At 50.5% G+C, this 27271-nt stretch overlaps 2 protein-coding genes and 1 long non-coding RNA gene across 5 annotated transcripts in view; 1 reads left to right on the top strand and 2 right to left on the bottom strand.

The window, feature by feature from the left end:
- WWP2 (WW domain containing E3 ubiquitin protein ligase 2) overlaps positions 1-14193 on the bottom strand; it is a 93405-nt gene extending 79212 nt beyond the window's left edge. For 2 of the 3 annotated variants that reach the window (XM_073308344.1, XM_073308346.1), the window contains exons 1-2: positions 14119-14193; positions 6581-6665 (exon numbers count right to left, since the gene is read on the bottom strand). In XM_073308344.1, the coding sequence (XP_073164445.1) occupies positions 6581-6650 (70 nt within the window). In that variant the 5' untranslated portion in view covers positions 6651-6665; positions 14119-14193. The remainder of the gene's footprint in view (positions 1-6580; positions 6666-14118) is intronic. The other variant, XM_073308347.1, reaches the window with a different exon arrangement.
- On the bottom strand, positions 1426-6568 carry LOC140896471 (uncharacterized). The gene is made up of 2 exons (XR_012154556.1): positions 2914-6568; positions 1426-2035 (listed from the first exon to the last, which is right to left on the bottom strand). It is a non-coding gene; the product is annotated as an uncharacterized lncRNA (long non-coding RNA).
- Positions 14194-14304: 111 nt separating the features above from the next.
- NOB1 (NIN1 (RPN12) binding protein 1 homolog) lies at positions 14305-22880 on the top strand. The gene is made up of 9 exons (XM_073308348.1): positions 14305-14422; positions 15586-15718; positions 16677-16810; positions 18610-18681; positions 19270-19413; positions 19629-19826; positions 20751-20848; positions 21387-21531; positions 22195-22880. The coding sequence occupies exons 1-9, from the start codon at positions 14321-14323 to the stop codon at positions 22462-22464; spliced, it is 1296 nt and encodes a 431-aa protein (XP_073164449.1). The 5' UTR covers positions 14305-14320; the 3' UTR covers positions 22465-22880.
- The last annotated feature ends 4391 nt before the right edge of the window (positions 22881-27271 follow it).

The following is a 27271-nucleotide window of genomic DNA, read 5'->3' as shown; positions in this document are numbered from 1 at the left end:
ATGGACTTGTGCACGTCCAGCTTTTCTAAATAGTCCCTAACCACCTCTACCTCTCGCCAGCATGTCACGTTTGGCAGTCGAGTTACTCCTTAAGATCCAAAGTGACAGTGAGGACACTGACAATATCAACACAAGTAACACATACGACACGAGATTGCTTGTGGCTTTCACGGACATGCTCAACACCATGGAACGGCGCTTTTGGGCTCAGGAAACAAGCACTGAATGGTGGGATCACATCATCATGCAAGTCTGGGATGATGAGCAGTGGCTGCAGAACTTTCAGATGAGAAAAGCCACTTTCATGGGACTGTGTTGAGGAGCTCACCCTCACCCTGCAGCGCAAGGACACGAGATTGAGAGCTGCCCTGACAGTGGAGAAGCAGGTGGCTATTGCAATGTGGAAGCTGGCAATTCCAGACAGCTACCCATCAGTCGCTAACCAGTTTGGAGTGGGGAAGTCAACCGTTGGAATAGTGTTAATGCAAGTTTGCAGGGCCATTAATCACATCCTGCTCAGAAGAACCGTGACTCTGGGTAACGTACATGACATCGTGGCTGGCTTTGCACAAATGGGTTTCCCTAACTACAGAGGGGCGATAGATGGGACGCACATTCCAGTTCTGGCACCAGCCCGCCTCCGAGTATGTTAATGGGAAGGGCCATTTCTCTACGGTTCTCCGGGCGCTTGTGGATCACCGTGGGCGTTTCATTGACATTAACGCAAGCTGGCCTGGAAAGGTGCATGATGCACATATCTTTCAGAACACTGGCCTGTTCAGGAAGCTACAAACTGGGACTTTTTTCCTTAGACCAGAAGATCACCGTAGGGGAAGTCAAAATGCCCATTGTGATCCTTGGAGACCCTGTCTACCCTTTGATGCCATGGCAGATGAAACCCTACACAGGGAACCTTGACAGCAGCAAGGAGCGGTTCAACAACAGGCTGAGCAGGTGCAGAATGACTGTGGAGTGTGCTTTTGGTCATTTAAAGGGCCACTGGCACACTCTGTATGGGAAGCTGGACCTGGCCGATAACAGCATCCCCACGGTTATATCCATGTGCTGTACCCTCCATAACATTTGTGAAGGGAAGGGTGAAAAATTTGCTCAGGCATGGAACTCAGAAGTTCAACACCTGGAGGCTGAATTTGAACAGCCAGAGAGCAGGGCTCTTAGAGGGGCCCAGCGCGGATCTCCAAGGATTAGGGATGCGTCGAGGGAGCAATCTGAGGCTGAAAGCCACCAGTAATGTCTGGTGCCCTGCACAGGAGTGAAGTGCAGTGGTTCCAGTGTTAGCAGGAATCTATGTTTGCTACGTATGATACACTGACTTGCAGTGCCTGTTGCTTTCCTGAACTAAAGTATCTTTTATGTTATGCAACAATAAAGAATTTTTTCAAAGCAAAAAAAACCCATGTAATGAAAAGAAAATGCATTTATTGAAAAGAAACAACTGCTTGGGAAACAGAAAGGGCAAGGGGGTAGGGTGGGGAATGGTACAATCATAGGTTTGCATATGTCCCATTATCAAACCCAGCCGTCCTGTCTGGAGTGCTGTGCAATGAGTGCTGCACGTCAGGGTGGCTACACTGCGTGGTGATGGGGGTTGAGTGCAGTGGGTCAGGGTCGTAGTTTTCAGGGCTGGGTGGTGAAGCTACAGGTATTGGAGGCAGCTGGTGGTGATAAGAACCCAGATGTTGGGGAAGTGGGTTGGAGGTGACAGGGTGGCAGAAGGGAAAGAGTTTTGGGACAAGGGCTGCAGGGGGGCACGGTAGCGCTCCGCCTGTATGGCTACGAGCGCCCGGATCGAGTCCGCTTGGCGCTCCATGATGCTTATCAGCCGCTCTGTGCTTTGGTGCCGGCAATCCGCATTCTGCTGGTGGACCCCCCTTTCACTCTCCCGCCACTCCTGCACTTTTTGATTTTCATTAAGGGAGTGCTGCATGTCCTCTGCTTCTATGTGGCCTCTTCCTGATTCTTTGCAGCCTCTCAGCCGGTGATAACACAGACGGCCGAGATCTCAAGGTTGCATCTGTAAAGGCAAAACACAACACTTAACAGAGACAGCATTGTTCACACCAGACAGAACAATGATTCCCCCGTACTTAAGGAGGGCAAGCACAGTCTACACAATTGCATAATTTGCCTGTCCCAAAGCAAGCGCACATAACCCCCAGGAGCCCCAAAATGGTGAGTAAGCACAGGGGCAAGGGGGACTGATTCTTTCATGGCTCTACTGTCCTCTGGGTTTCTGTGCCTTGGGGAGAGCCAACAGCGGCAGAGGGCCCCTGTACTGAACACTGTCCCCAGATTTTACACAGTAGTTCATCCTGGAAGATATCTCGCTGCTGAAGGTGACCAGGGAAGCAAGGGAGGATCTTTACTACAATGTGGCTTCCACCCTGGCCCATATGCAGCTTGCCTGTGTACAGCAATGGTCCCCCCACCCCTCTCGGCTCAGTGGTATGGACATAAAAAGAAAAGGAGTACTTGTGGCACCTTAGAGACTAACCAATTTATTTGAGCATAAGCTTTCGTGAGCTACAGCTCACTTCATCGGATGCATCTAGCTCACAAAAGCTTATGCTCAAATAAATTGGTTAGTCTCTAAGGTGCCACAAGTACTCCTTTTCTTTTTGCGAATACAGACTAACACGGCTGTTACTCTGAAACCTGGTATGGACATGTTAGCCTGACTGGGACAAGGACCACAGTGGCTCTCCCATGAAACCTGCGCAAGCGCATTGCTCAAGTTCTGGATGAGACCTTTGAAGAGATCACTGAAGCGGAATACCGTAATGTAAGAGAGCGCATCAACGCCCTATTCCGCATCTAAGCATGCGGCCCTAACCCTCCTTGCCCCAAGAGCCCGCACTGAATAACTTCCTTCCCAAAATAAAAGCCGCTTACCAGGAACCTCCTCTGGTGTTTGTCCTTCCCCAAAACACCAGCCGCCGTGACTGGCTACCTTCCTCCTGGCTTGAGAACAGCTCCTGGCAGCATGCATCTAGGGATTCTGGGGTGTATTCCTCCTCCTCAGCACCCTCACACCCGCTTTGGTCCTCCTCCTCCTGCCTTGTTGGACTGTGCTCTGAAGTGTCCATGGTGGTACTCAGAGTGGAGGTGGGGTCGCTCCCAAGTACCACGTGCAGCTCTTTGTAAAAATGGCAGGTCGCAGGGGCAGCACCGGAGCGGCTGTTTGCCTCATGGGCTTGGTGGTAGGCATTCTTCACAGCTCCTTCACTTTAACCCTGCACTGCAGTGCGTCCTGGTCATGGCCTCTTTCCATCATGTCCCTTGATATCTTCCCGAAGGTATCGTAATTCCTGCGGCTGGAGCACAGCTGGGACTGGACAGCTTCCTCCCCACAAACACTGATGAGGGCCAGCACCTCGCCATTGCTCCATACTGGGGCTCGCCTGGCGCGTGGAGGCATGGTCACCTGGAGATTCGCTGAGAGCCTCGCTGAGCAAACAGGAAGGGGATTTTCAGAATTCCCAGAGAATTTAAAGGGCGGGTTTGACGGTTGGTCACCTGATGGCAGGGCCGTAGAGTTCAAAGTGATGACCAGAGTGGCTAGAACAGGCATTGTGGGACACTTCTGGAGGCCGATCACAGAGCAACGACAGACCAGGGTGTCCACACTGGTGCTGCGGTGCTCCAGCAGGGGGCGCATCAAATGTTATTCCACTCGCCGAGGTGGAGACCAGCAGCGCTGTAGCCGTGGAGTCAGAGCGCTCTACGTGCCTTTGCAGTGTAGACGTGTTGTGAGTTAGAGCGAGCTGGGCTGCTTTAATGTGCTCTAACTCGCAAGTGTAGCCATGCCCTTAATCTGCACTCTGCTGCACTGGCCCTCGGGGTAAAGTCCATGTGTGATGCTGATGGGCCAAACGCCAGCTCCTGCTACAGGCCTTACCGAAGAGCTGACAAACCAGACCAGTTCGCCTGTGGGTTAGTATCGCTTAACACAGGTATTGGTCTTATAAGAATGTATTTAGTGCTGCTTAGACTCTAATGCACACAGCAATTTACAAGCATTTCATACCCTCGCTTGTAATGTCGGTATTCCATGCTACAAGATATGTACATTTTGCTTTATAACCTGGAAAATGTTTGCTCTGAACTTGTGAATCCAGGCACAAGACTCATGCCCCCACCCGTCTAGAAGGTCTATCAAAATCAGATGGGCCACTAAGGAACATCACAATACAAGGGAATTGGTTAATGGCCCTATCCCCCTGGGAAAAGCTACGTGCAAGGAAGCTCCTCTTATGGACTCTGAAGCGAAATGAAGGAAATCAAACAAAGTCACAGAAAAATTTCCATCTCTTTTGCTGTTTGAACTCTTAGGCCATGCCTACACTTACAAGCTAGCAGCAGCAGGGCTGGATCCAGCCCTGCCGCTGCAAGAGCACTCGTGTAGCTGTGTTGTGCTGACTGGAAGAGCTCTCCCGTCAACATAATAAAACCAGCCCAATGAGTGGCAGTAGCTCTGTCGGTGGGAGAGTGTCTCCTGCTGACATGGCACTGTGCGCATGAGTGCTTATGCCAGCAAAACTTATGTTGCTCAGGGTGTGTTTTTTCTGCACCTAAGCGACAAAAGTTTTGCCGACATAAGTGGTAGGGTTGACATGGCTTTACAGGTAGAGCCCTGCAAATCCAGATATCTGCAGTTATCTGGATTCTAGGATGCAGTTGTTTCCCATCTTTGCAGATCCAAACTGTTACCCACACAGGGCTCTAGAGCAGTGGTTCTCAACGGGGGTCTGCGGTTTCAAGGGGTCCATCCACAGGGCTGAAGCCCTGAGCCGCAGCACCACCAGCAAGGGGCTTGGGGCTTCAGCCCTGCAGGGGGCACTGGGGCTCAGGGCTGAAGCCCCGCAGGGCCACAGACCCCCTGAAACCACCTCAGAGCCCCCCAGGGGGCTCTCACAGCCAGTTGAGAATTTCTGCGCTAGAGGGTGCTGGCATGGGTGAAGCTGCAGATCTACATAAAAGATGGAGTGCAGATCATGGGTTGGATCCAATTTAACTACCACAGATACAGATCCAAATTTCTGTATCCATGCAGGGCTCTACTTCCGGGGCCAGGGAAACCCAAACTGAAGCCAGAGATCCCCTGGAGTTACCTCCTGGGTCTGCTCTGAAAGCCACTTGAATGGACATCACTACAACTCTGTCACTCATAGGATCTAGATGGTAATTCATGTGTGCTTGCTTGCTTTAACCTGTAAAGAACTCATTTCTTTTTCCTAGTTGTTAAACCTTTAGATGGTTTATTTCAGGACTGGCTATGGGCATAGTCTTTGGTGTAAGATCTCAGGGTACCAGTTGACCTGGGGTAAGAGACTGGTCTCTTGGGACTGGAAGCAACCTGATGTGGTGTGATTTTTGGTGTAAGTAACCATTTATCACTAAGGCCAGTTTGTCTGGCTGGCAAGATAGCTTGGAGAGTGTAAGGGGACTTATAATGATTCAGAAGTTCATATTTGTTACTGGCTTGGTGAAATCTAGTTATAGAACACACCACTTGTCTGGAGTGTGATGGGGTGAGCTACCCACACTAGCCCTGCAACAGCTAAGTGGGCCAGGTGGGCCCAGTCAGCTAATTAGGCTGCAAACAGGGGAGCTTTAGGCTGGAGGCAGCTAATTAGAGAGGCTCACCGGTGCAAGTACAGGCAGGGCCAATAAAGCCAGTTAGTGGGCTACATCCTGGGCTGCTGAGAAAGGGCAGTCACTCCCTGGGAAGAGGGAGGAGTGTTTGGGGGCAGTTGGGAAGGCAGGCAGCAGTCACTCCTGGGAAGAGAAAGGAGGGTTCTGAGAGCTGGCACCCCCAGAGAAAGAAGGGGAACCGGAGAGGTAGGAAGCAGTCCAGGGAAGGCAGAGAGATGAGCCCAGAACTGCTGCCTGGAGGAATGAGACTCCAGAGATAAGGGCAGGTCCAGGTTCCCCTATCAGCTGCTGCAAAAGTGGCACTGGGGCAGTGAATGGGCAGACTGCCCAGCAGTGCTGTTGGACTGAACCCCGGAAGGGGGAACATAGCCCCCCGCCTAGATGACTAAGTCATGAAGACGACACTGAGGGTCCTGGAGCTGCAGACCACAGTTGGAGTGACGGCGTGCAAACCGTGGACGGGAGTGTTGACCTCGAGAGCTAACCCCAGAGTGACCAGGAGGAGGCGCCAGCCCAGCAGTGAGTGGAGCACCCTGTCACAGGGTGTCTCCCCTAAGGTAGGCTCTCACAGTCATGGCTGCTCCACACAGAATGACACCATGCTTCTCCTGGGCATATCCAGTCTCTGGCTGGACTGGTGCAATATCAGCCTTCACTCAACAATGACTCTCCCCCCGCCACAGGCTCAGGAGCCCACAGGGCAAGCTCCCCCCCTGGGGAGCATGCTGTCACTGACAGGCATTTGCTTGTCTGAAGCTGCCTGGGCTACTGGAGAAGGAAGTTAGGACAAGCCAAGCCACACCTGAAAATCCACATTCCCGGGCAGGACCAGAATCTTCTGGCCTAGACAGAGCGCTTGCTTCCCCACCTCAACTCCCGGGGTGCCCACTGCGGCTCTACTCACCTTTCACAGTGAGCTGGGACTTCTCACAGGCCAGCCCTGCCGCAGCCCTGCTGGAGCTAGCAGATGCCATGTCATCACCATGGGACTGGAAAACAGACACACGACACCTTAGTGCAGCTCCATGAGAAGTGAGAGCTCAATGCTACAGCCAGGCTACCTGGGGGCTGGGATCTCCAGGGATCCTGTCACTACCAGGATGGGAGACCCCAGTGGGCCAGAGATTCAACAATGGACCAGCAGTGAACCACCCCCTTTGGGTGGTGTTCGGGGAGCAATGCTGCTGCATGGGCACCACTATCTTCTACAGGTGTGAGAACTGGTCTCTAACTTCTGCCTGCTCAGGAATTTACCATGCAAAGTAGGTCAACTTATTTTCCATAAAGAAAGTTATAAACAAGTGGAAGAGAGCGAGAGAAAGAAAACAAGCCCACACAAAGAGCCATACAATTCAAGCACTAGGTTGAAAACATGGTCGGTAAAAACAGAAGGGTATGAAACCAGAAATTAATGAACGAACATTGGGGTGTCAGATATCAGGATTAATTGCTGGACAAATAATAACGGGGTGGGCTATGCCACACTCCACTCCTTTTCGGGGTCCCTGATAGAACAGAGAGAAGCACAGACAGAGGCTACTGAAGTGAGCTTCACCATCATGGCTGCCACCCCCACCATCTCCTGGGACCCCAGGCATTCATCATCCTAATCCTGAGAGACATCCTGACCAGACAGAGGGACACAGATAACACGGCCACCCCGACCAGCTCCAGCTAAATCCCAACCACCACCTGGGATGAAATGGGTTTGGGCTATAGCCACAGCAGCAGCTCCAGCCCAGCTAGCTTCTCTTTTCCCCACAAGGACAGTACTGCCTGCCATCTTTGATGTCATCTAAGAGACTCAGAAAGGGGGTTTTCTTTCCAGTGTACAGGAACAAGGGACATACTCTGAAACCTGCCATTGTTCAGATGGAAGCCTTAGTTCATACTTGACATTCCCAGGGCCTTAACTGGTTTTCCTTCTTTTCTTCCTTCCTTCAATAAAAGGTTAAAATGTGTTGGCCGGGGCACCAAGCAGGGTGAGGTCTCTCTATACTAAACCCCAGCCCTTGTTTAGCACTGTTTTTTGTTGGACAATGACAGGTTTATGTTAATTCCTTTGGCCCATTTATTCTATCATTAGAGAGCACCGGGCACCTTTGGCAAGAGGCCAGGTGTCTGTTTCGGTCTGGGCAGGAGTTTGGACCTGGGATAGCAGGAAGTCACGCCAGTCTGAGCAGAGATGCTGACTTAATAGAAATATGTCTCATCTACCCTCTGCCCTGCACAACCACTCAAAATCCATGTTCTAGTCCCATAAGCACCCTTGGGGTTATTCAACTGGTCATTTTTTATTTCGGTCTCATACATACCGCACACCAAAGGGCTCCTGTCAAAAGCTCTGCATGCCCTTGACTTCTAAACACCAAATGAATTTAGATCCAGCCAAAGCAGCAGCTCTTCCCCTTCCTCACAGCTTGCAAACTTCACTTAGTCACCAGTCAAGTGATACAGGCTGCTTAACCCCCAACCTCCACTGCCCCTCAGCCCATGCCCAATACCCACACAGCAGCTGGGGTTTGCTAAGTGCCCGGAACTGGAAGGGCAATAAACTCAGGCCTTGCAGGGAGAGTGTTCCAAAGTACAGAGATTGCTCAGCCCACAGGCCCCACCTGGGGTGATCAAACTCAAAGGCATCTGCTGTTCACAACTCTAACAGCATGGCACAGGGAGAAAGGTGTCCCCCCAAGGTTAAGAGGACACAGTTGCCTTCACTTTCTGCCCCTCGCCACTGAACAGTGATACTGGCTGCATTTGGCTGGTTCGTGACTAGTGTATGTGACTAAACAGCTTGAGGATCCTTTAGGAAGTCCTGACAGAAACAAGATTAACAAGACAAACACCTGTCAGGAATGGTCTAGTTCAGTAGTTCTCAAACATCCCCCCCGGCCTCCCACAGACCACTTGAAAATTGCTGAGGGTTTCGGCAGATCACTTAGTGATCTTTCCAAATGTCTTTTGTACTATTAGCTAACTATTGTTAAGCACTTTGGATAAAAGCGCTACATTAAAAAAAAACTTAACTTTTTTGTTCTACAAACAAAAGCATAACACTCATATTTTATTATTAGTCTTACCTTTCTAATGTGATGGATGTGCCCTCTCTCCCGCGCCACAGCAGCCCCCCCTGAGCTGGGGCTGGGAAGGAGGGGGATCTCTCCCCGGCAGCCGCAGCCCTGGAGCTCGGGAAAGTCACCTTTTTCTCTGGCTGTCATAGCCCTGCACGTCCTAAATTCCCGCACCCCCTCTTCTCACTGCACTGCCCCCTCCCACCTACTCCCCAAGGCCACCTCCTCACCTTACATGTGTGTCTTCTCCAGGGTCCAGGCAGCTCATTAGTGGAGCTACGCCTGCAGAGCTCCATGAATTAGGTGGGTGGCCCTTCATTCTCTCGTGTGCCAGCCACCCAGGCATGCACCTGAGAGGGAATGATCCATGGACCAGCTGAATGGAGCTTGTAATCCACTGGTGGTCTGCAGATCACAGTTTGAGAACCTCTGGTCTAGATATTACATAGCCCAGCCTTGAGTGCAAGGGACTGGACTAGACTACCTCTCAAGGTCTCTTCCAGTCCTACGCATGCATCTGTGATTCTATCTTACTACAGAGGAAATGAGGGGCCTAGCATCACAAGGGAGAGTATTGGGAGCCCTCAAGGGCAGCCCAGGTCTCTCTCATTAGGGTTTAGTTCCATAAGGTGGCCTCTTCGTAGGTCCAGGCTCACTGTTAAGATCTCTACTGGCTGGATCCCAAGCCCCGCCATCTGAGATTCCCCACTGGATGGCCCCTCCCTCATAAGTCCTGAAGACTGGGATTCAGAGAAGGCTCTTTCTCTGGGTCAGGGGTCTCCTGTCCTCATTGACAGTTCTGCAGCATGGCTCAGGCAAGTGGAATCTACCCTGTATTATCCAGAAGTCTTTATAAATAGTCCTGCATGACCAACACAAGCAGCCGCACTTGCACAGTTAGGAAACAGACTGATAACACTAGGACAGCATTTTATGTCTGTAGCTCTGTTCACCCTGACAGATCCCAATGCACTTCACAAGCTACATTCACAGAGCACCACCAAAATACAGCCACCTCTGGGGGAAGCAGCATCCAGGTAGCAAACCACAACAGAACCGAGGGGTCATTTTGACCAAGGACAAACATCCATTCCCCCGAGATCATCATAGGATCTTTAGTGGTTGTGCAGGGTAGAGGATTAGATAAGGACACACATTTCGATTAAATCAGCATCTCATCCCAGGTCCAAACCCTCTACAGACCCCTAATGCCAAGTTGTGAGCTGGTTGGAATGTATAAGACGGAGGATACCAACTGGCCCTCACTTGTGATCTAGGCTTTGGCCCCTCTACCCCATTCAAGCTGCTTTAAAACAGTTTGCTCAGCAATGGTTTGCATCCTCTGTAGAAGGTGGACTATGTCTGGATTCTTTCCAAATATTCTTGAGCACAGCAGATAAATGGTCTTTAATAGAGCAGCCCAGACAGTTTTTATGTAGAGCTCCCACTAGGCCTGCAAGAAAAGCTTTTAGGGTGAGATTTAAAAAGAAAATGCCCTTAAGATGGTGGGGGCTATGGGAAGAATTCTCAATAGATGGGAATGGTTCAAGTGAAAGAGCAGCTTTCTACAGCTACCCCAAGCCAACCTCTGTATTTTGTATTTCTCTGAACGTTCTAATTGTCTGTGAAAGCGCTGCTCACAGGCCACTGCATTTGGCATGGACCTCCTATCTGCAGTTTAGCAAGAAGGCTGCACGCAGCAAGACTGCCTGCTCTCATTCTGCAGCAGCTCCCAGCACATTCAGAATGAGGACCTGCATGGAATTACACAGGAGGTGAAGAAATCAATCCACATGGTATCTTGCTGTCCTAGATACTTCAGAGTCCCCAGCGCACAGAGCCCCATGGGCCCCCCGCCTAGGAGCCGGACCTGCTGGCTGCTTCCAGGGCACAGCGTCCCAGGACAGGTAGGGACTAGCTTGCCTTCGCGGTGCAGCACCACTGACAGGACTTTTAACGGCCCGGTCTGCAGTGGTGATCCGGGCCGCCAGGGTCCCTTTTCGACCGGACACCTGGTCACCTTAGTTGTAAGCACTGCCTGACCCTCTCCCTTCCGTTGCATTACCTGGATTAATGCAGCTGTAGAAGTAACAGAATTCAATATTTCTTACGCCACTACTACATTTTCAGCATGCACCAAAGCTTTCTACTGAGAACACGCAAGTGCCCAGTGATGTCAGAGTGAAGCTGGGGACTTCTGGCACCTGAGATAGTGAGTGACGTTGGAACGAGCATGTTTCTGCTGCACTGATTAACAGTGAAACAGCTAAACATCAACGTGCTATTGGTAGATTTAAAAGCTAATGAACCGTTGAGATGAATGGGACAGTCCACAACTCTCAAGGCTACTGATGCAAGCTGACTTGCCAAGCCTGCACACAGCAGGTATTGCTTTTCACAGCCAGAGGGGCTAGAGAGGTTTGCAAATTGAAGTCAGACTCTGGAGCACAATGCTGGGGCAGGGTGCGGTGCCTGCAACAAATTCCATGGCCACAGAATACATACGCCCTGCCCAGGGCACATGTACAACACACTGTGGACTGGAAACATTTACTAATCACCTACTAGGCAGGGGCAAACACGAAATCTCACCCACCTAAGAGCAATTGGCTTATGGTGGGATGCGGTCTCTGGGGCGTCTTTCAGATCAGCTTCTGGCTTCGAAGTAAATGAAGTGTCACACCTGAAACCTTGACTGGCTTCCAGGAGGGATGGCCTCGCTCCCTTTCTTGCCTCTCCTCCCGCCCCACAACCCAAGAGCTGGGGGGGCTACTAAGGTGGGGGGCAAAGTGTATCTGCTGCCCCACCTCTTTCCCCAGCCTCCAGCTGCATGGAAGGTATTTCCACTGCATCTCCCCTCCATCCCCAGCAGATAACTCCAATGCCTGCCACCTTTGTTGCTTAGCACTTTCCCCAAGGAACAGGAGAATTAAATTGACCCCCTTGTGTCAATTTCATTGTTTGTCCCCAGGGTTTCAGAACAGCAATGCTGCAAACAAAGAAGATGGATTAGGACTCATTCCACTGCTGTGGAAGCTCTGAGCAGCAGCCATGGAGCTATCTGCAGAATCAGAATACCTGAATACTGTGCCCAGTTCTGGTCATCCCAGCTCAGAAAGGATATAGTGGAACTGGACAAGGTCCAGAGAAGAAAGACGTTAAAGACTATGGAATGGTTTCCATACAAGGAAAGATTAAAGAGATAAGTGCTGTTCAGCTTAGAAATGAGATGGCTAAAGGGGATATGATACAGGCCTATAAAATCATTGGGGGGGGGGGAAAGAGAGTGTTATTTACCCTTTCCCACAATACAAAAACCAGGGGTCACCCAAGGAAATTAATAGGCAGCACGTTTAATATAAACCAGAGAAAATATTTTTCCACACAACACAATCAATCTGTGGAACTTGGCCATCACAACATCCTCTGGCAATGAAAGTATAACTGGGTTAAAAAAAGAACTAGATAAGTTCAGGGACAAAAGATCCATCAGTGGCTATTTGCCAAGGTGGTGAGGAGTGCAACCCCATGCTTGGGGCAACCCTAAAGCTCTGACTGCCAGAAGTTAGGAGGGGAATACAGGGGTGGATCAATCCAACTGCCCTATAATGTACATGACCTGAAACACTGGTACTGTCAGAGACAGGATACTGGGCTAGATGGACCATTGGTCTGACCCACTATGGCCATTCCTATTGTCTTAAATTGTGCCTATGAGCGAGAAAGAAGTTAAGTTATTTTTCTGCGGCCTCCCTACAGGCTGCTGCCATGTGAATGCTGAAAAGAGGAGCCCACTGGCTCTTAGCCTCAGAGAAGGACGGAAGTTGGCAGGCAGCCAGCATAGCTCCCATCTCAGTATAGAAGAACTGCAAAGCTGCCAGCTACTCATGGACATGTTGAGGCAGCACCATCTATTGTTTTAGGACTGTGGCTCTCTCAGGGAGGAACAAAGATCAGAGTAACAGAAGAATCCTTCTCAACTAATGCGACCCTTGGCCATAGAATTTGAGCCAGGAATGAAGCTCAGCAACAGATCAAGCACAATATTTGTGAAAGGCGGGGCTTAATCAGCTTGGCAGATCTAATTTGGCAAGTTTCAGAGTAACAGCCGTGTTAGTCTGTATTCGCAAAAAGAAAAGGAGGACTTGTGGCACCTTAGAGACTAACCAATTTATTAGAGCATAAGCTTTCGTGAGCTACAGCTCACTTCTTCAGATGCATATCGTGGAAACTGCAGCAGGCTTTATATATACACAGAGAATATGAAACAATACCTATTCCCACCCCACTGTCCTGCTGGTAATAGCTTATCTAAAGTGATTTCCAGCACAAATCCAGGTTTTCTCACCCTCCACCCCCCCACACAAATTCACTCTCCTGCTGGTGATAGCCCATCCAAAGTGGGCAAAAGACCCACCTACGCATGCTAATTAGGAAAGGCAAGTGGCAGGTGAGGTGACAGATGAGCGATTTACTTTTGGAGTGGGGTAGCAAGCTCACCTACCACAGAGAAACAGAGGGAACGCCAGCAAGGAGAGAGGGAAAGCAGCACCCAGCTGAGATTCAAAGAGATGCAAAGGCCATGAGGCAGAGACATCGATAAAACATGCTGATGCCAAGCTGCCTATTTGTGCCCTAGTCAGACTAAAGCTTTGGGATGGGACCCGCCTCACCCAGCTGATGTGAGGTGTAAAATGCTACCTTATCCCCGTGGAGCTCAGACACCAGGGCGCGCCTTTTCACCTCCTGCCTGAGAGAGGGTCACCGACTCTCTACTAGCCCACCCATTCCTTCGGCCAAGGGCTGGGGCCAAGGCTGCCGAGCAAGGCCCGGCAGCCCCAAAGCCTGGCACAGAGACACCGAGACTCCCTGGGAATCTCCCCTGCCACAGCAACGCCAGCAGCTTGGGCGGGCCCCGCCGCCGCCCCACACAAAACGCAACAGCGGGACTCCCCGTCCAGCAGCCCCGAGGATCCACGGGCTGCAGGGGGAGGACAAGGGACGAGACCTTTCCCCCGGCCCCGCGCTGTGGCCACCGGGGGTAGCCGAGCCTCCCCTATCGCACCCGAGGGGGCCCAAGTCGCTCTGCCCCCGCAGGGGCGCCGGGACTCGGCCTTGGCCACAGGCCACTAGCCGCTGCTCTGCCTCCCGCCGGGGCCGCTCTGGGCCCAGGACAGCCGGGTTAGCGGCCCCGGGCGGACCAGAGCCCCCGGCCACACGCGGCCGGGCCGGGCCGGGCCGGGTCGCTCCCGCCATGCCCCAGTGAGGCGCCTCGGCCGGACCAGGAGGCCCGCGAGCGAGCCGAGCCGAGCTCCGAACGAGCTACCGCCCGCCCGCGCCCCAGGCCCGGCCCAGCCCCCTCCGTATTTACCGGCGACGGCTTCGGCTCCACTTCCGGCTGCGATCGCGGTCATGTGACAGCGGCTCCCCACCTGACTCGGAGCCCGGAAATGTGTCACGGGGCAGCTGCGTACGGGGCCTGAGGGAACCACCGCTTCCGGCGTGCACCATGGCAACGAAACAGCGCCAGTCCCGGCATGCATCGCGGCCCCACAAACGCGGCCGCTCCCGGCATGCCCTGGGGCAGGCCCGCGGACCCGGCGAGGGCCAAGATGGCGGCGGTGGAGCACGTCGTGGCGGACGCCGGGGCCTTTCTGCGCGGGGCGCCGCTGCAGGTACCGCGGCGAGGCGGGGCCGGGGGGCGCTTCCCGCGGGCCGGGCCCTATGGGGACGCTGCGGCCGGCGAGAACGGCCGGGCCGGGCAGCGATGGCGGGAGCCGTCCCCGCCGCGCGGCGCTCTGGGGACCAGCCAGGGCGACTCGCCGAGCTCCTCCCCGGGGTGCCTCGGGCCTTCGCAGCCGGGCCGCCGCCGCGCGTTGGGGGCGGGGTCAGGACCCCCCGTCCCTTTCTGCTGCCCCGCTCTGCCGTCGCCGGGGTCGGCTCGCTGCCAGCCTGCGCGCTCCAGTCTCTCATCTCGCCCCCGGCGGAAGCGGGGCCCAGGCGTCACCCGCTCCTGCTGCCCTTTTCTGAACCTTTCCCAAGTCCCGTCCGCCGTTTCGGAGATGGGGCGACCACGTCTGCGCGCGGTCTTCAAGCTGCGGGCCTACCGTGGATTTATAGAGAAACAATCTGATCTGGTTCATCTGTCCCTTGACGGTGCCCGGCTTTCTGTTCGCTTTTTTGACTGGATCGCCTCTGGAGCCTTTATAAAAATTGGTATCACGTTACCTATTCTCCAGTCATCTTGTACAGACGTGGCTTAAGTGATAAGTTACATACCGCAGTTAATAGTTCTTTGATTTCATATTTTAGTTTCTTGAGAACTCTCGGGTGAATATCCTCTGGTTCTGGTAACTTCTTACTGTTTAATTTATGAATTCTTAAACTTCCTCTGATGACACCTCAATCTGGGGTAGTTCTTCAGATTTGCCACCTAAAAAAATGGCTCAGGTGTGGGAATCGCCCTTACATCCTCTGCAGTGAAGGCTGATGCGAAGAATTCATTTAGCTTCTTCAGAATGGCATGCTCCTTTCATACCTTGATCATCCAGTGGTCCCACCAAGACACTGCCTTTCTGTCTCAGCCAGTGGCTGCAGAGCAGGGGAGCCAAGCCTTCCCTGAGCCTGCCAGCCCCTCTCCCATCTATGGGGCGGGAGGAGGTTGGGGTGTTTCAGCACCTGGCTCCATAGTGATGGGTGCTGTGTATGGAGCTGCTTTGGAACCACACCATGCTGTCTGTGGGGATTGGGCATCCCCATGTGCATTCTGGCCTTGGAATCGGAGTCATTTGTCTGTTTGTTCCTAATAGCAGGAATTCTTGTGTCTCTCATACAACAGGACTTCGGTAGAAACGTTTATACTATTAAGGAGGTGGTCAGTGAAATCCGGGACAAGGAAACCAGGAGACAACTGGCCGTGCTGCCCTACCAGCTTCACTTCAAACAGCCTTTCCCTGAGTATGTTAAATTAGGTAGGTGAGCTGGCTTCAAGGATAACTAGCAGAGCATTGTCCTAGCTGCTAACTCAGTATCCTTCCTGCCCAGGCTGGCACTTGTACAGCTTTTCTCTGAATAGGTATTTTTTCATCATCGAAAGTGTGCTTGGATTCCATTAAACATAGCCTTAGAGCAAATGTCAGGATGAAAGCCCCATTTCTTTATTTAGCTCCTGTGATTGAAACGAACAATTTTAAGAGTCCCAACATACTCTCACCATTCCTGCTGTTAATCTACTCCCCACCCGACCTAGGACAGCAGAATAGTCAGATTTTACTTTTGTTTCTAACCACTTTTGCTTCCTAGTTCTCATGCAGTAGCACAAGGCTGTGGTCTTTGGGTTGAAATCCCTCTGGGGGAAAGTTAGCATTCAAATAAAACTATTCTCATGGAATTTATTTCAAACATTCCACAGAGGGGATCATTGTCACATCTAAATGATTCTAGTGGCTGTAATAGATGAAGAGAGGCACGACAGATTGTAGGAGTCTTTGAGCTGCTTAGCCCATTACTACTAGAACCTACATCTTGAGCCTAAAACAACCTTACTGTCACTTTTCAGGAGAAAAGTGATGCTACGTTTGGATTCTTTCCAAATATTCTTGAGCTCAGCAGATAAATGCTCTTTGATAGAGCAGCCCAGACCGTTTTTATGTAGAGCTACCCCCAGGCCTGCAAGAAAAGCTTTTAGGGTGAGATTTAAAAAGAAAATGCCCTTAAGAGGGTGAGGGCTGTGGGAAGAATTCTCAATAGATGGGAATGGTTCAAGTGAAAGAGCAGCCTCTACAGCTACCCCAAGCCAACCTCTGTATTTTGTATTTTGCTGAAAGTTCTAATTGCCTGTGAAAGCGCTTATTAGTATCTATGTATCTGCTAAACGTTGGATTTACCCAGGTGGAATCCCCCAATGACGGCACTCTCACTTTGTTATAGTAACAGAATTTTCAAAAAAGACTGGCGACTACCCCAGTCTGTCAGCCACAGATCTCCAGGTGCTAGCCCTGACCTACCAGCTGGAGGCAGAGACTGTTGGGGTGGCTCATCTGAAGACAGAGCCAGAAAAAAAGGTAAACTCTCCTGGAGTGACTAACTCAATCCACTACCCTCGTGCTGTGTAGGTCCTTCAGAATTACTGTCTTCAGGAGCGAGTGGGCTTTTCAAAGGTGTTTGGTGAGGGTGTATATTCGTGAGAAAGGTGAGGGGGATGTTTAATCCCTATTCTTGATGTAAAATTCAGTCTGCATCTACTGTTTGCCAGAAGCTGGGAATGGGCGACAGGGGATTGATCACTTGGTGATTACCTGTTTTGTTCATTCCCCTGGGGTACCTGGCATTGGCCACTGTTGGAAGACAGGATACTGGGCTAGATGGAACTTTGGTCTGACCCACTATGGCCGTTCATATGTTTAATTATTTTTGGTCATTTATTTCAAAATGTGTCAGCAAGTATTTCTGTAACAATACAGACAACAACAAAAATTCAGAAAATATTTGACAAATAGATTCCTTACTAGGCATATTAATACAGAACTTTGAGTAATAATTAATTTAAACTACAATACAGAACTGTATTTCCCACATTCCCCAGAAGCAGTGCAAGGCTGGGGGGAGTCAGGGGTAAGGGAGCAAAGAGAGGGAAGTAAATTGTTGGGAAGGAGCCTGGGTGTGAACTTGGAGGGTTGTTGAGTATGGGTGGGAAAAGTACGGAACAGGTTTTTTTGTTGGGTGGGAAGGGACTGTTAGGGAGCTTCTCCCATGCAGACCCTAGCTGACCCCTAGCCTCTCCCATTCAGTCAGGCGCACGTGTCCCTCCACCCCCACTCATTCACCCACTCCCCCCATCCCCATGTGTCCCTCCACCTCCATTCAGACACCCACTCCCCGCATCCCCATGTGGCTCTGTACCCCATCCTCATGTGTCTGTACCCCAACCTAGCCACCCTCTGTCCATATGTAGCTCTGCACCCCTCCCCCATCACCATGTGGCCCTGTACCTCCCTCCCCCCCATGGCCCTATGCCTACACTTCCATGGCTGTAGTCCCCTTTCCCCCTACCCTTCCTCCAAATAATTCCAGTCTCTATAAAATGTATAGAGCAAAAAATTAGATACATTATGATGCATGTAAACAGCTGTAATAAGCTATGGAATCATAAAGATTTACGTGTTAGAAGTCTGTCACTTTTTATGAATATACTACAGGTGATATCTACAGCCCCACTCTGGCTCCTTTATGCTGGATGAAAGAGCCAAGCTACATAAAGGGGCTCTAAAAACCCCAGATTTGGCCCAGAGAGGATTCATAATCTGTCCCAGAATCATAGCATATCAGGGTTGGAAGGGACCTCAAGAGGTCATCTAGTCCAACCCCCTGCTCAAAACAGGACCAATCCCCAATTTTTGCCCCAGATCCCTAAGTGGCCCCCTCAAGGACAGAACTCAATGCTGGGTTTAGCAGGCCAGTGCTCAAATCACTGAGCTATCCCTCCCCCCCAAAGGTGTGCTCCTCCCCCCCAGTCTCCAGCTCCACACTCCATCCCTCACCTGCGAGTTTTGGGGCGCAGCTTATGAACTAAGTTGCCTTGTAGTGTAAACATTACATAGTTGAAAGATCCTGGGGACTGAACACAGAACTGTAACAGCTTGTTTCTAGCTGTCGGTTAAAGCGCAGTCAGCTGCCTGCTCGTCAACACCTTCCATTCTGGTTTGGAAAACAGTTAAAATCAACTAAGTTCCATTGCTGGAAGGATTCGTAGAGATGCCCCAGGCCATCCCTGTGTTGCTGGCTTAGGAACTAGCCCAGGGTGGCCCTCGTCATGCATTCTGCTCTGCCTGCCAAACTCACTGTTGCTCTTAATCCCCTACAGGTTCAGCTGAGCTCCACCACCCAGCATCCAGAGGCTCCTGTTCGCGTTGCTGGGTTCCATCTGCCTTCCAAGGTCACTCTGTGCATTAGCTAGGGCAGTGGTCTCGCATCCGCCGATGCAGGGCGCTAGCATGGGCAGCGGGGGTGGGAAAGAGCCTTCCACGCGTATGAAGGCTCATCCTCTGCTGTGGGATAGGCCAAGATCTTTGTATCCTGGGGGAACTGAGGCAGAGGGATGTTCAGGACTTGTCCAAAATCACACAAGTCAATGGTAGAATATACTCCTTGGGAGATTCTGCACCAAAAAAAAAAATCAATTCTGCAAAAAATTCTGCATATTTTGTCAAAATAATGCACTATAAAAATCACACCAGTTTCAATTGTTTTGGTAATTTATTTAAAGTACAATACAGAAAAAAGTCACTATTCAGCATTTCCTAAACACCTGAAAGTTAAGTTACCAACCCTTGGTAACTAATTCCAGGATTGTAACTGGAATGTAGGGTTTCTCATTTGAATTACATTACAGAACACCAGATAGCCCAAAAAAAAAAAGTCATTTTAAATTGCTCAGACTTTCACACATGAAAGTCATACAGCAATCAACTGTGCAGACACTTTCCTGTGTCCCACTAACTTTCTTCTATTTGTTCAAACCTAGTCCAAGCACTTGGAGGAAGATGCATGTCTGTCCACATCTGAAAGTGGCCTGTGTGCAGCAGCAGAGGAGAGCCAAGAGTTCAGCTCCTTCCTGTACTGGAGGAACCCTCTGCCCAGCATTGAAGAGGACTTGCAGGAGCTGCAGGTGAGAGGCAGAGTCTCCTCTTTAATTCCCTATTCTTTGCCCAGTTCATTTTAGCTGCTGCCTCCTTGCTCCCTGGTTTCTGTGGATTCTCTTGCTGGCTCACTCCTGTCTACCTTTGTGGCTGTTAAGTTGGTACCCCCTTCTCCGGCAGCACTCATCTTGTCTGTCTAGGTGATGCATAGCTCACATCTGACTGAGTGTCTCTCGCCTTCCAGAAAGTTCACACGGTTTCCATTAGCCCAGAGGTACCGGTGGTTCTCCAGTCTGGGGAGGATGGAAGTGAAGGGGACAGTGATGATGGTGAAGGCTGGATAACTCCCGACAACATCAAACGGATCCAGCAGGGTATGGGGCATTGTGATGCTCCTGCCAATGTGCAGGTCGGCTGTGTGACCACAGACTTTGCCATGCAGGTAAGGAGTGACTGGGTGACTGCAGTTATAACATGCCTAGATGAATGGAGGTCAAAGCAGCAGGGCTTCTGCAAAGAGAAGATTCCACTTCTGCTGGACATCACTCAGCAAGTCAGCAAAATAACAGATAAAGGAGGAGAACTAGGGCATGTAATTCATTAGGGCTTTCCAAACCAATGAAGTATGTACACACAAACACACACCCACACACACCCCACAGGGTGAGAAGCAAAGTACCTGGGTCTGAAACTGGCTTCAGTGGTCAGTTTGTAACATGGAGTCAGTGGGGACACCTAAGCACGAGTGGAATGCCAGAAACATCTGCACTCTATTGCCCTGTAATGCACTTGCCTGCCCAATGAGAAAAGGGGTGAACAAAGGCTGTTGCATCACTGCAGAATGGCATTTTGGTTAGTCGGCTCTAGAGAAGAGATGGGCCCTAACAAAGCTAGGTAAATAGTCAATATCTGGTTTTAGGGCATAAACTAACCTCTAACGAATAGGGGTTAGGAAGAGAGACACACCTCCATGGGCAGTTTATTGTCTAAATTGTCCAACACCAGGTTTCCTGAACTTTCTTCTGCTGCAGCAGGTACTGGCCCCTGGGAGAGGTTCCTAGGCTAGATGGACCCCTGTGGGCTCTTCTGTCTACACTGTGGTAACAAGACTCCAAGGCTGCAGTCAGTGCCTTCAGCTGTACTGGGGAGCAATAATGCCTCACCCAGCTTTGGGCATACATCTCCTCCCAGAATTATCTTTAGGCCATCCACGAAGCTGGTTCTGTATCAGAGGCCTGCCATCTGTATGTGTTTGCTACAATTCTGTCAATGTGCATTGTTGTTTGTATGTTGATTGGTGCCTTTAAGAGCTGCCTGGAGGTTCCTCCTACAGGATTTTCCCCATGGCTGTTTCTTCTCTTTATAGAATGTTCTGCTCCAGATGGGTCTCCACGTGCTGGCAGTGAATGGCATGCTGATCCGGCAAGCCAGAAGCTACATCTTACGCTGTCATGGCTGCTTCAAGTACGTGTCGCAAGCATCTGAACCTGCTAGTGAAGAGCAGCGTTACTCTTGCCAGGGAGGTGTCAGGGGGTCATTGGTGCTTAGCCAGCTGAGTGGTGCAATATAAATTTTAAACAACACAGTTGAGTGCAGACAGGGGGATTAAGCCCAGGTATCTCAGTTCTAACCAGTACTATCCCCTCTTCGTCCTGGGCTTCCTCTGAGCAGGGACGGCTGCTTTATCCAAATTCCGTGGTGGAGTATATTTGGGGGGATAAATGCCTGTCATGGGTTAAGTTTGGACTGAACAAACTCATTCAGATTGCAGCCTAGGTCCTGAGACTCCAGTAATGAAAAACAGGTGCATTAAGCCAGCGCATCACCTAACTCCATGGGTTGCCTTCCTCTTTTGGGATCTTTTGTACAGACTGGCTCCATCCTCTCTTATGAGGGTTTGGGACTTTGAGCCCAGACCAGCTGGTTGCTAGAATCCAGCTTGTGGAGAGTGCTGCAGCCACCCGGGGACACTGGAACATTGAACCCTTCTGTGGTTTTCTAGGACAACGTCTGACATGACCAGGGTCTTCTGTCCGCACTGTGGCAACAAGACACTGAAAAAAGTTGCAGTGAGCGTGGGTGCCGATGGCACCCTCCACATGCACTTCTCCTGCAACCCAAAGGTCCTGAACACACGAGGGCTTCGGGTGAGTAGCTCATCACTGGGCCTTAGGCACAACATGCTGGCTGGTGTGCGGTCATGACAGCCTAACAACACTGAGTGAGAGCACTGAGGTCTCTTGTTAATGGCTTGGGGCCCCAGGCACAGAGGCCTGCTGGGGATGTTTTCACATTCCAGTGGTGAAACAATACAGGGTTTGGTTTCACTTGTGCTATGGCTTGTTGGCATGGAAGGGGTTTCTCAGATTAAGACCAGCAGGGACCACTGTGATAGTTTGGCCTGGCCTCCTGCCATAGGATTTCCCTGAATTAATTTCTGCATCCAATAGCTGTGATTGAAGTAGAGCACATCTTTCAGAAAATCTTGATTTAAAAGCTTCCAGTGTTGGAGAATCCACCGCGAACCTGGTAAATTTTTCCAGTGGTTAGTTACCCTCACTTAGTTCTGGCCTACATTTGTTTAGCTTCAACTTCAAGCCATTATTACACCTTTGTCTGATAGATAGAAGAGCCCCCCCATCTTAAATTTTGGTGCCCTATGGAGGTACGTAAACTGATCCAGTCACCACTTCACAGATCACTGAGTCTCACTATTTGGGGATGAGTTCCTGGGAGGAGCCAGCCTCCATCTAATGTCCTAGCTTTGCAAGGGGACTCTGCTCCTTAATGACTCTTACTCTTTCTCGCAGTACTCGCTACCTGCGCCCCAAGGGGGGAAACACGCCAGCAACCCCCACTTGGCTGAGGACCAGCACTTTCCTCAACAGCGGCTTTCCCGGAAGGCAAGGCAGAAAACCAATGTCTTTGACCCGGATTACATTGCAGGGGTTTCCCCCTTTGCCGAAAACGATATCTATAGCCGTGCAGCCAACCTGCAGATCCGGGATGCAGCTCTGGGTGCAGGCCGGCGGCGCATGAATCCTAACATAGCGACCAAGAAGTTTGTGAGGAAGAGATGAAGGGAGGGGACTCAGGTGTGATCTGGCTGCATCATGAGGGAAGGGCTGTTGACTCAGGGCAATAAGCAATGCCACACTTTCATGTCTGGTCTCAAAAGGATAAGAATTGTCGCAGGGCATCCCAGTGTGATTCCAAAGCTTGCTGTGCTGGCTGGATTCAGAGGGCATTTGGGCCACTGCTTCTATGCTCAGCTGGCCATCTAGTGAGCCAGGAGACACCTGTGGCTGGATGGCAGCATTGAGTCTGTTAAGTGATTCGCTGAGATGAGGATTCTGAGCTGCAGGAGGGAAGAAGGTGGTACTTCATCAAACTAGATCTGGAAAGCAAACCTGCCTTTTATCCACTCCTGCTGCTTTTCCTGAGCTGTATAACCACGTCTGACACTTCAGCATTTCTAATAAAGAAGGGAATTGCATTTCATGTGTTTCACTTCCAGTGGAAAAGGGCCTGGAGCTGTTGGCTACACTCCAATAAGGTACAGATGGTTGACTGAACCAGCTGTGGAAGTAGTAAACGGTAGAACTTGGCCCCATGTTGGCCCTTGCCTGAAGATGCTGGAAATGCAGCTAGTGCTCAGAGTCCCATTAAGAGACCAAGCGGGGTGGTCGTGTCTGATGTACGCATTGTCAGTGGTGAGGGATCCGTAACAAGGACAATCAGGCTCAAGGTGCCCGTGCTGTTGCCGGAGCCAGTATGTGCAGCTGGAGGAAGCCACATGCTTTTCCATGACTTCCGGCTCCCATCTGTGAGTTGCTGAGATAGTTTGATCCCAGAGCCTGCTGGAGAGTTAAGGGTGACAGCTTCTCTTGGTGCTGGCTGGGCGACCTATCCAGCTTCTTTCTCACTGCAGGAAGTACAACTTTCACTGGGGGTTAAGTGTTGTATGCACACACCAAGGCAACTTGCCTACACTCTGTGCTCTGTACACACAGCATAGGATGGACAATAGCCACGCCTCCTTAGTCCATTCCCTGTGAAGAGACAGGAGTAGAGTTTTCACCCATCCCATTGGGCTTGATAGCCATTACCTGCATTGCCACAACAGCAACCTCACCACATAACCAAGGGCAGAAGCTGGGTGCTGAGGTAGTCTGTTCCTTCATATTTACCCATGACAAACTAACATCTCAGAAAGTAGCCTCAGACAACAAGGCTGGAGCAACAGCTGCACCAGCATCATGAGCAACACAGCTTGGAGCATCCAGACAGAACCCTCAGGAACCTGTGTTACAAATCCATTGGCGAGCTTCCTGTAAGTTAGGCAGAAGGTCCATATTCAGGTGTAGCAGGGCTTGGAGCCTCACCCAGTTCTGCTGCAGTGGGACGGATGTGAATAGGCTGAGTGGTCAAGGTAAAACTGGAAATAAAGGCTGTGATCGCGTAAAACCCTGGGGAGGAGTTTTGACACTTTCTCAGGGTGCCCAGAACCAAGTCTCCTATTACCCCCCTGCCTCAGCAAGAGACGCATGTGCTGGTGCTAATTTGGGTATCAGCCCCCACCAATCCTGTCTGTTAGCCACTCAACCATTCTTCTCAGGCTGCTTCTAGCATAGCCCTACTTTGCCCTGCAGGTTAACACTGTGTACCCCAGTCCCTGCCTCCTAACAAACAATCCCCTATGGTTCCCAGCCCCTATCTCTGGATGCTCAGGGTATTGACCCGGTCAGCTGTCCCCAGGGGGGGATACACACACAGGCTTGTTCCATTCAGCTGACTCTCAGCACCACTGTAACTTAGTGAAAACAAATTAAGTTTATTAACAGTTAAGATGTATGACGTAGTGAGCAAGAACAACAACAGGTTACAGATAAAACAAAAAGGTACAATGTGCTTCTAGTCTAAACAGGCTAAGCCCTTGTCTAAAGGAATGTATCTTACCCAACTGTCGTTCGCAGTGCTTTCAACCAAACCCTGCTTGAGATCCCATTTTCATTAATGTTTCATTAATTTCATTTTCAACACTGCCCAGTTACTCCCTGGGTGCAGGCCAAAACAAGGCTCCTTGTGCCTTCCTCTGATACCCCAAGTTCATAGTCTTTGCAGCCCTGAAACAATTTAGTCTCTGTTGTCTTCTCATGTTGACCTGAAGTGCAGATTCAGCTACCATTGTGTTCTTATGACTTACAGTGCTTCATTTAAGCAGGGGCAAGTGAATAGACATGGTTGGTCTGGCAGAAACACCTGTTTGTCAACTGGGCCTGGTTACATAGTTTAAAACCTATTTAGTGGCTACACAACTCCTTACACGCCATCCATACATACATCTTGCAATGCCTATGATGACCAGTGTGTCACCACCTTTCATTTGATACCTTACAAGACACAATGGATAAATACCAGGAACTAGTGTGTTAGGTGTAGCGAGTTTGTCAGGCCTGATAGGAATTGCTCTTATAGAACAGTTGACTCTTTACCAGCTTGCAGTGAGGGGTTCTGGGGGTCACAGGAGTTCCTAATGCTCTTGTTCTTTAGAAATGGCCTCTAGTCACTGACCGGCAGCAGAGTAAACCCTCAGGAGGTCACCTTGCTCAGCATCTTCACTGAACTGTGTCCTTTTTCTGAGAGCTCGCTACTTCGAGGTGTCACTTCCTCTAAAGGAGGCCTGCAAGCCAGCACTACAAGCACACCTAATCTGTGGTGCAGGGATAGCTGGATAAGGCTTCCTATAGCTGGAGAATATGCCCCCCCGCGTTTCTGTAGGAAGTGGGTAGAATCCAATTAAAGGTCTGTTGTGCTGCAGTTTGCCTCAGTGACTTCAGATGAAGCTTGTTAATGAAATTGCCTCTAATGAACTCTGCTAACAAGTCTGGCATAAAACCCAATCAGATGTGTGGTGCTCACAGCTCTGTTGCTTCCAATGGGGAGAAGGAAGCCAATAAATACCAGATTGAAGAGTGAACTGACTTAAGATACGTTGAAATCTCAGCCAGAGGCTCTGGGTGCCATGGCAGTATTTTAAATCCTAATGCGCATTAGATGGAATGGGCCTGATGCCTGCTGGGAAGGCACAGACTGGAGAGGAGTATAATGAATCTTTTTGTAATAACGTCAATGTATATTGGCTTCCAACTGCTCTCTCCTTGCTCACAGCACAATGTAGGGGGAGCGTTCACAGGGTCTCCCTCCCATTAAGTGCTGCTTAAAAATACAAACAAGCAGCACAAAGGTGCTTTGTCAGACAAACAGCTCAAGGAAACCCACTGAAAGTCAACACATAGAACAAACCAGGTCTCCATGGGGCAGAAAGGTTACGTTAATGCCAGCCAGGACCTGGAAAATCTGAGCAAGCCAGTGCTACAGCCTGCTCAGTAGGACCAGCTGCGTGCAAGCAAACAATGTGTTTTACTGTAGCTGAATGTAAATCTCTACATTTACAAAGACCATAGGTTGTACTTACACAATAGGGGACTTTTCTCTGGGAAGCGGTGACTCCAAAAAAGATTTGGGGGTAGTGGTGATTAATCAGATGAACATGAGCTCCCAGTGTAACGCTGTGGCCAAAAGGGCTAAAACGATCCTGCACACATACTAGAATCTCGAGTAGGCAAAGGGTTTTACCCTGTATTTGGTACTGGTGCTGGAAACGTGTCCAGCTCTGGTGCCCCCAAGTCAAGAAATATGTTGATAAATGGGACAGGGTTCAGTGAAGAGCCACGTAAATGGTTAAAGGACTAGAAAACTTGCCTTTTAGAGACTCAGCTTCTTGAGTCTATCCATTTAGCTTAACAAAAGGAAGGTTAAGGGTGACTGAATCACAGTCTAAAGACCTACATGGGGAACAGAAATGCAATAATAGATGACTTCCATCTAGCAGAGAAAGATCTAACACCATCCAGTGGCTGAAAGTTGAAGCTAGATAAATTCAGACTGGAAATCAGGTGTACATTTTTAGAGGCAAGCCATTGGAACAATTTACCATTGGCCATGGTGGACTCTCCCTCACTGACCACTTTTACATCACAATTGGATGGTTTCCTAAAAGCTCTGCTCTAGGAGTTGCTTTGGGGAACATAGCACCATGACTGCTGACTGCCTCCTGAGCCCCCCTCGTGGGCAGGGTGCCACAGCCCTGCCCCTCTCCCCCCACCCGCCCCCTCTTCCTGGCCCTTTGAGAAATTACAGGTCACAGGTGGTTCCAACCCCACAAGGGCGCCCATTTATTGAGTCCATGGGTACATACGGGCTTGCTAGACCTCAAGTTCAGTTCAGTGTCTCTCTGCTAATGATGCCAACGTAATGCAAAACATAAACTCACCTAGTCTGCAGCCCAGCTGGCTTTACAGGCGCGCTCTCAGGTCTCCCTGCCTGGAGAGCTTTCCCCACTCTTTCCTGAATCTTCAGCTTCTCCTCTGCTGGCTGGGGCCCTACCAGGTGTCTTCTAGCTCCCTACAGCATCCCCAGGTCTAGCTGCAGTCTCCTGAGCTTGCCCTTTTACTGCAACTTCTTACTCTGTTTATTCTGGGATTAGTTGATTCAATCCAGGTGTGGCCCGTCCTGTAATCAGGACTGTTTTAGGCTCTCTATTGCATGGGGCAAACCCCCCCGTTACAGGGACATGCCATGGCCTGTGTTACACAGGAGGTCAGGCACTTGATCACACGGGTCCTGTCTGGCCTTGGAATCTGCCGCAGGTGTGCTCTAGATAGGGGCAGTACAGAGGCTCTAATCTATCTGGATGTCAGTAAAATATTTGTTACGTTGCCAGGTGGACATTATTAGTAAAGCTAGAGAATATAAGGATTAGTACACAAATGAGGGGGGAGGGATAGCTCAGTGGTTTGAGCATTGGCCTGCTAAACCCAGGAT

This window comes from Lepidochelys kempii, chromosome 12, assembly GCF_965140265.1.
Source record: "Lepidochelys kempii isolate rLepKem1 chromosome 12, rLepKem1.hap2, whole genome shotgun sequence".
Lineage (NCBI taxonomy): Eukaryota > Metazoa > Chordata > Testudines > Cheloniidae > Lepidochelys > Lepidochelys kempii.
This window is presented reverse-complemented; position numbering and strand designations above follow the sequence as displayed.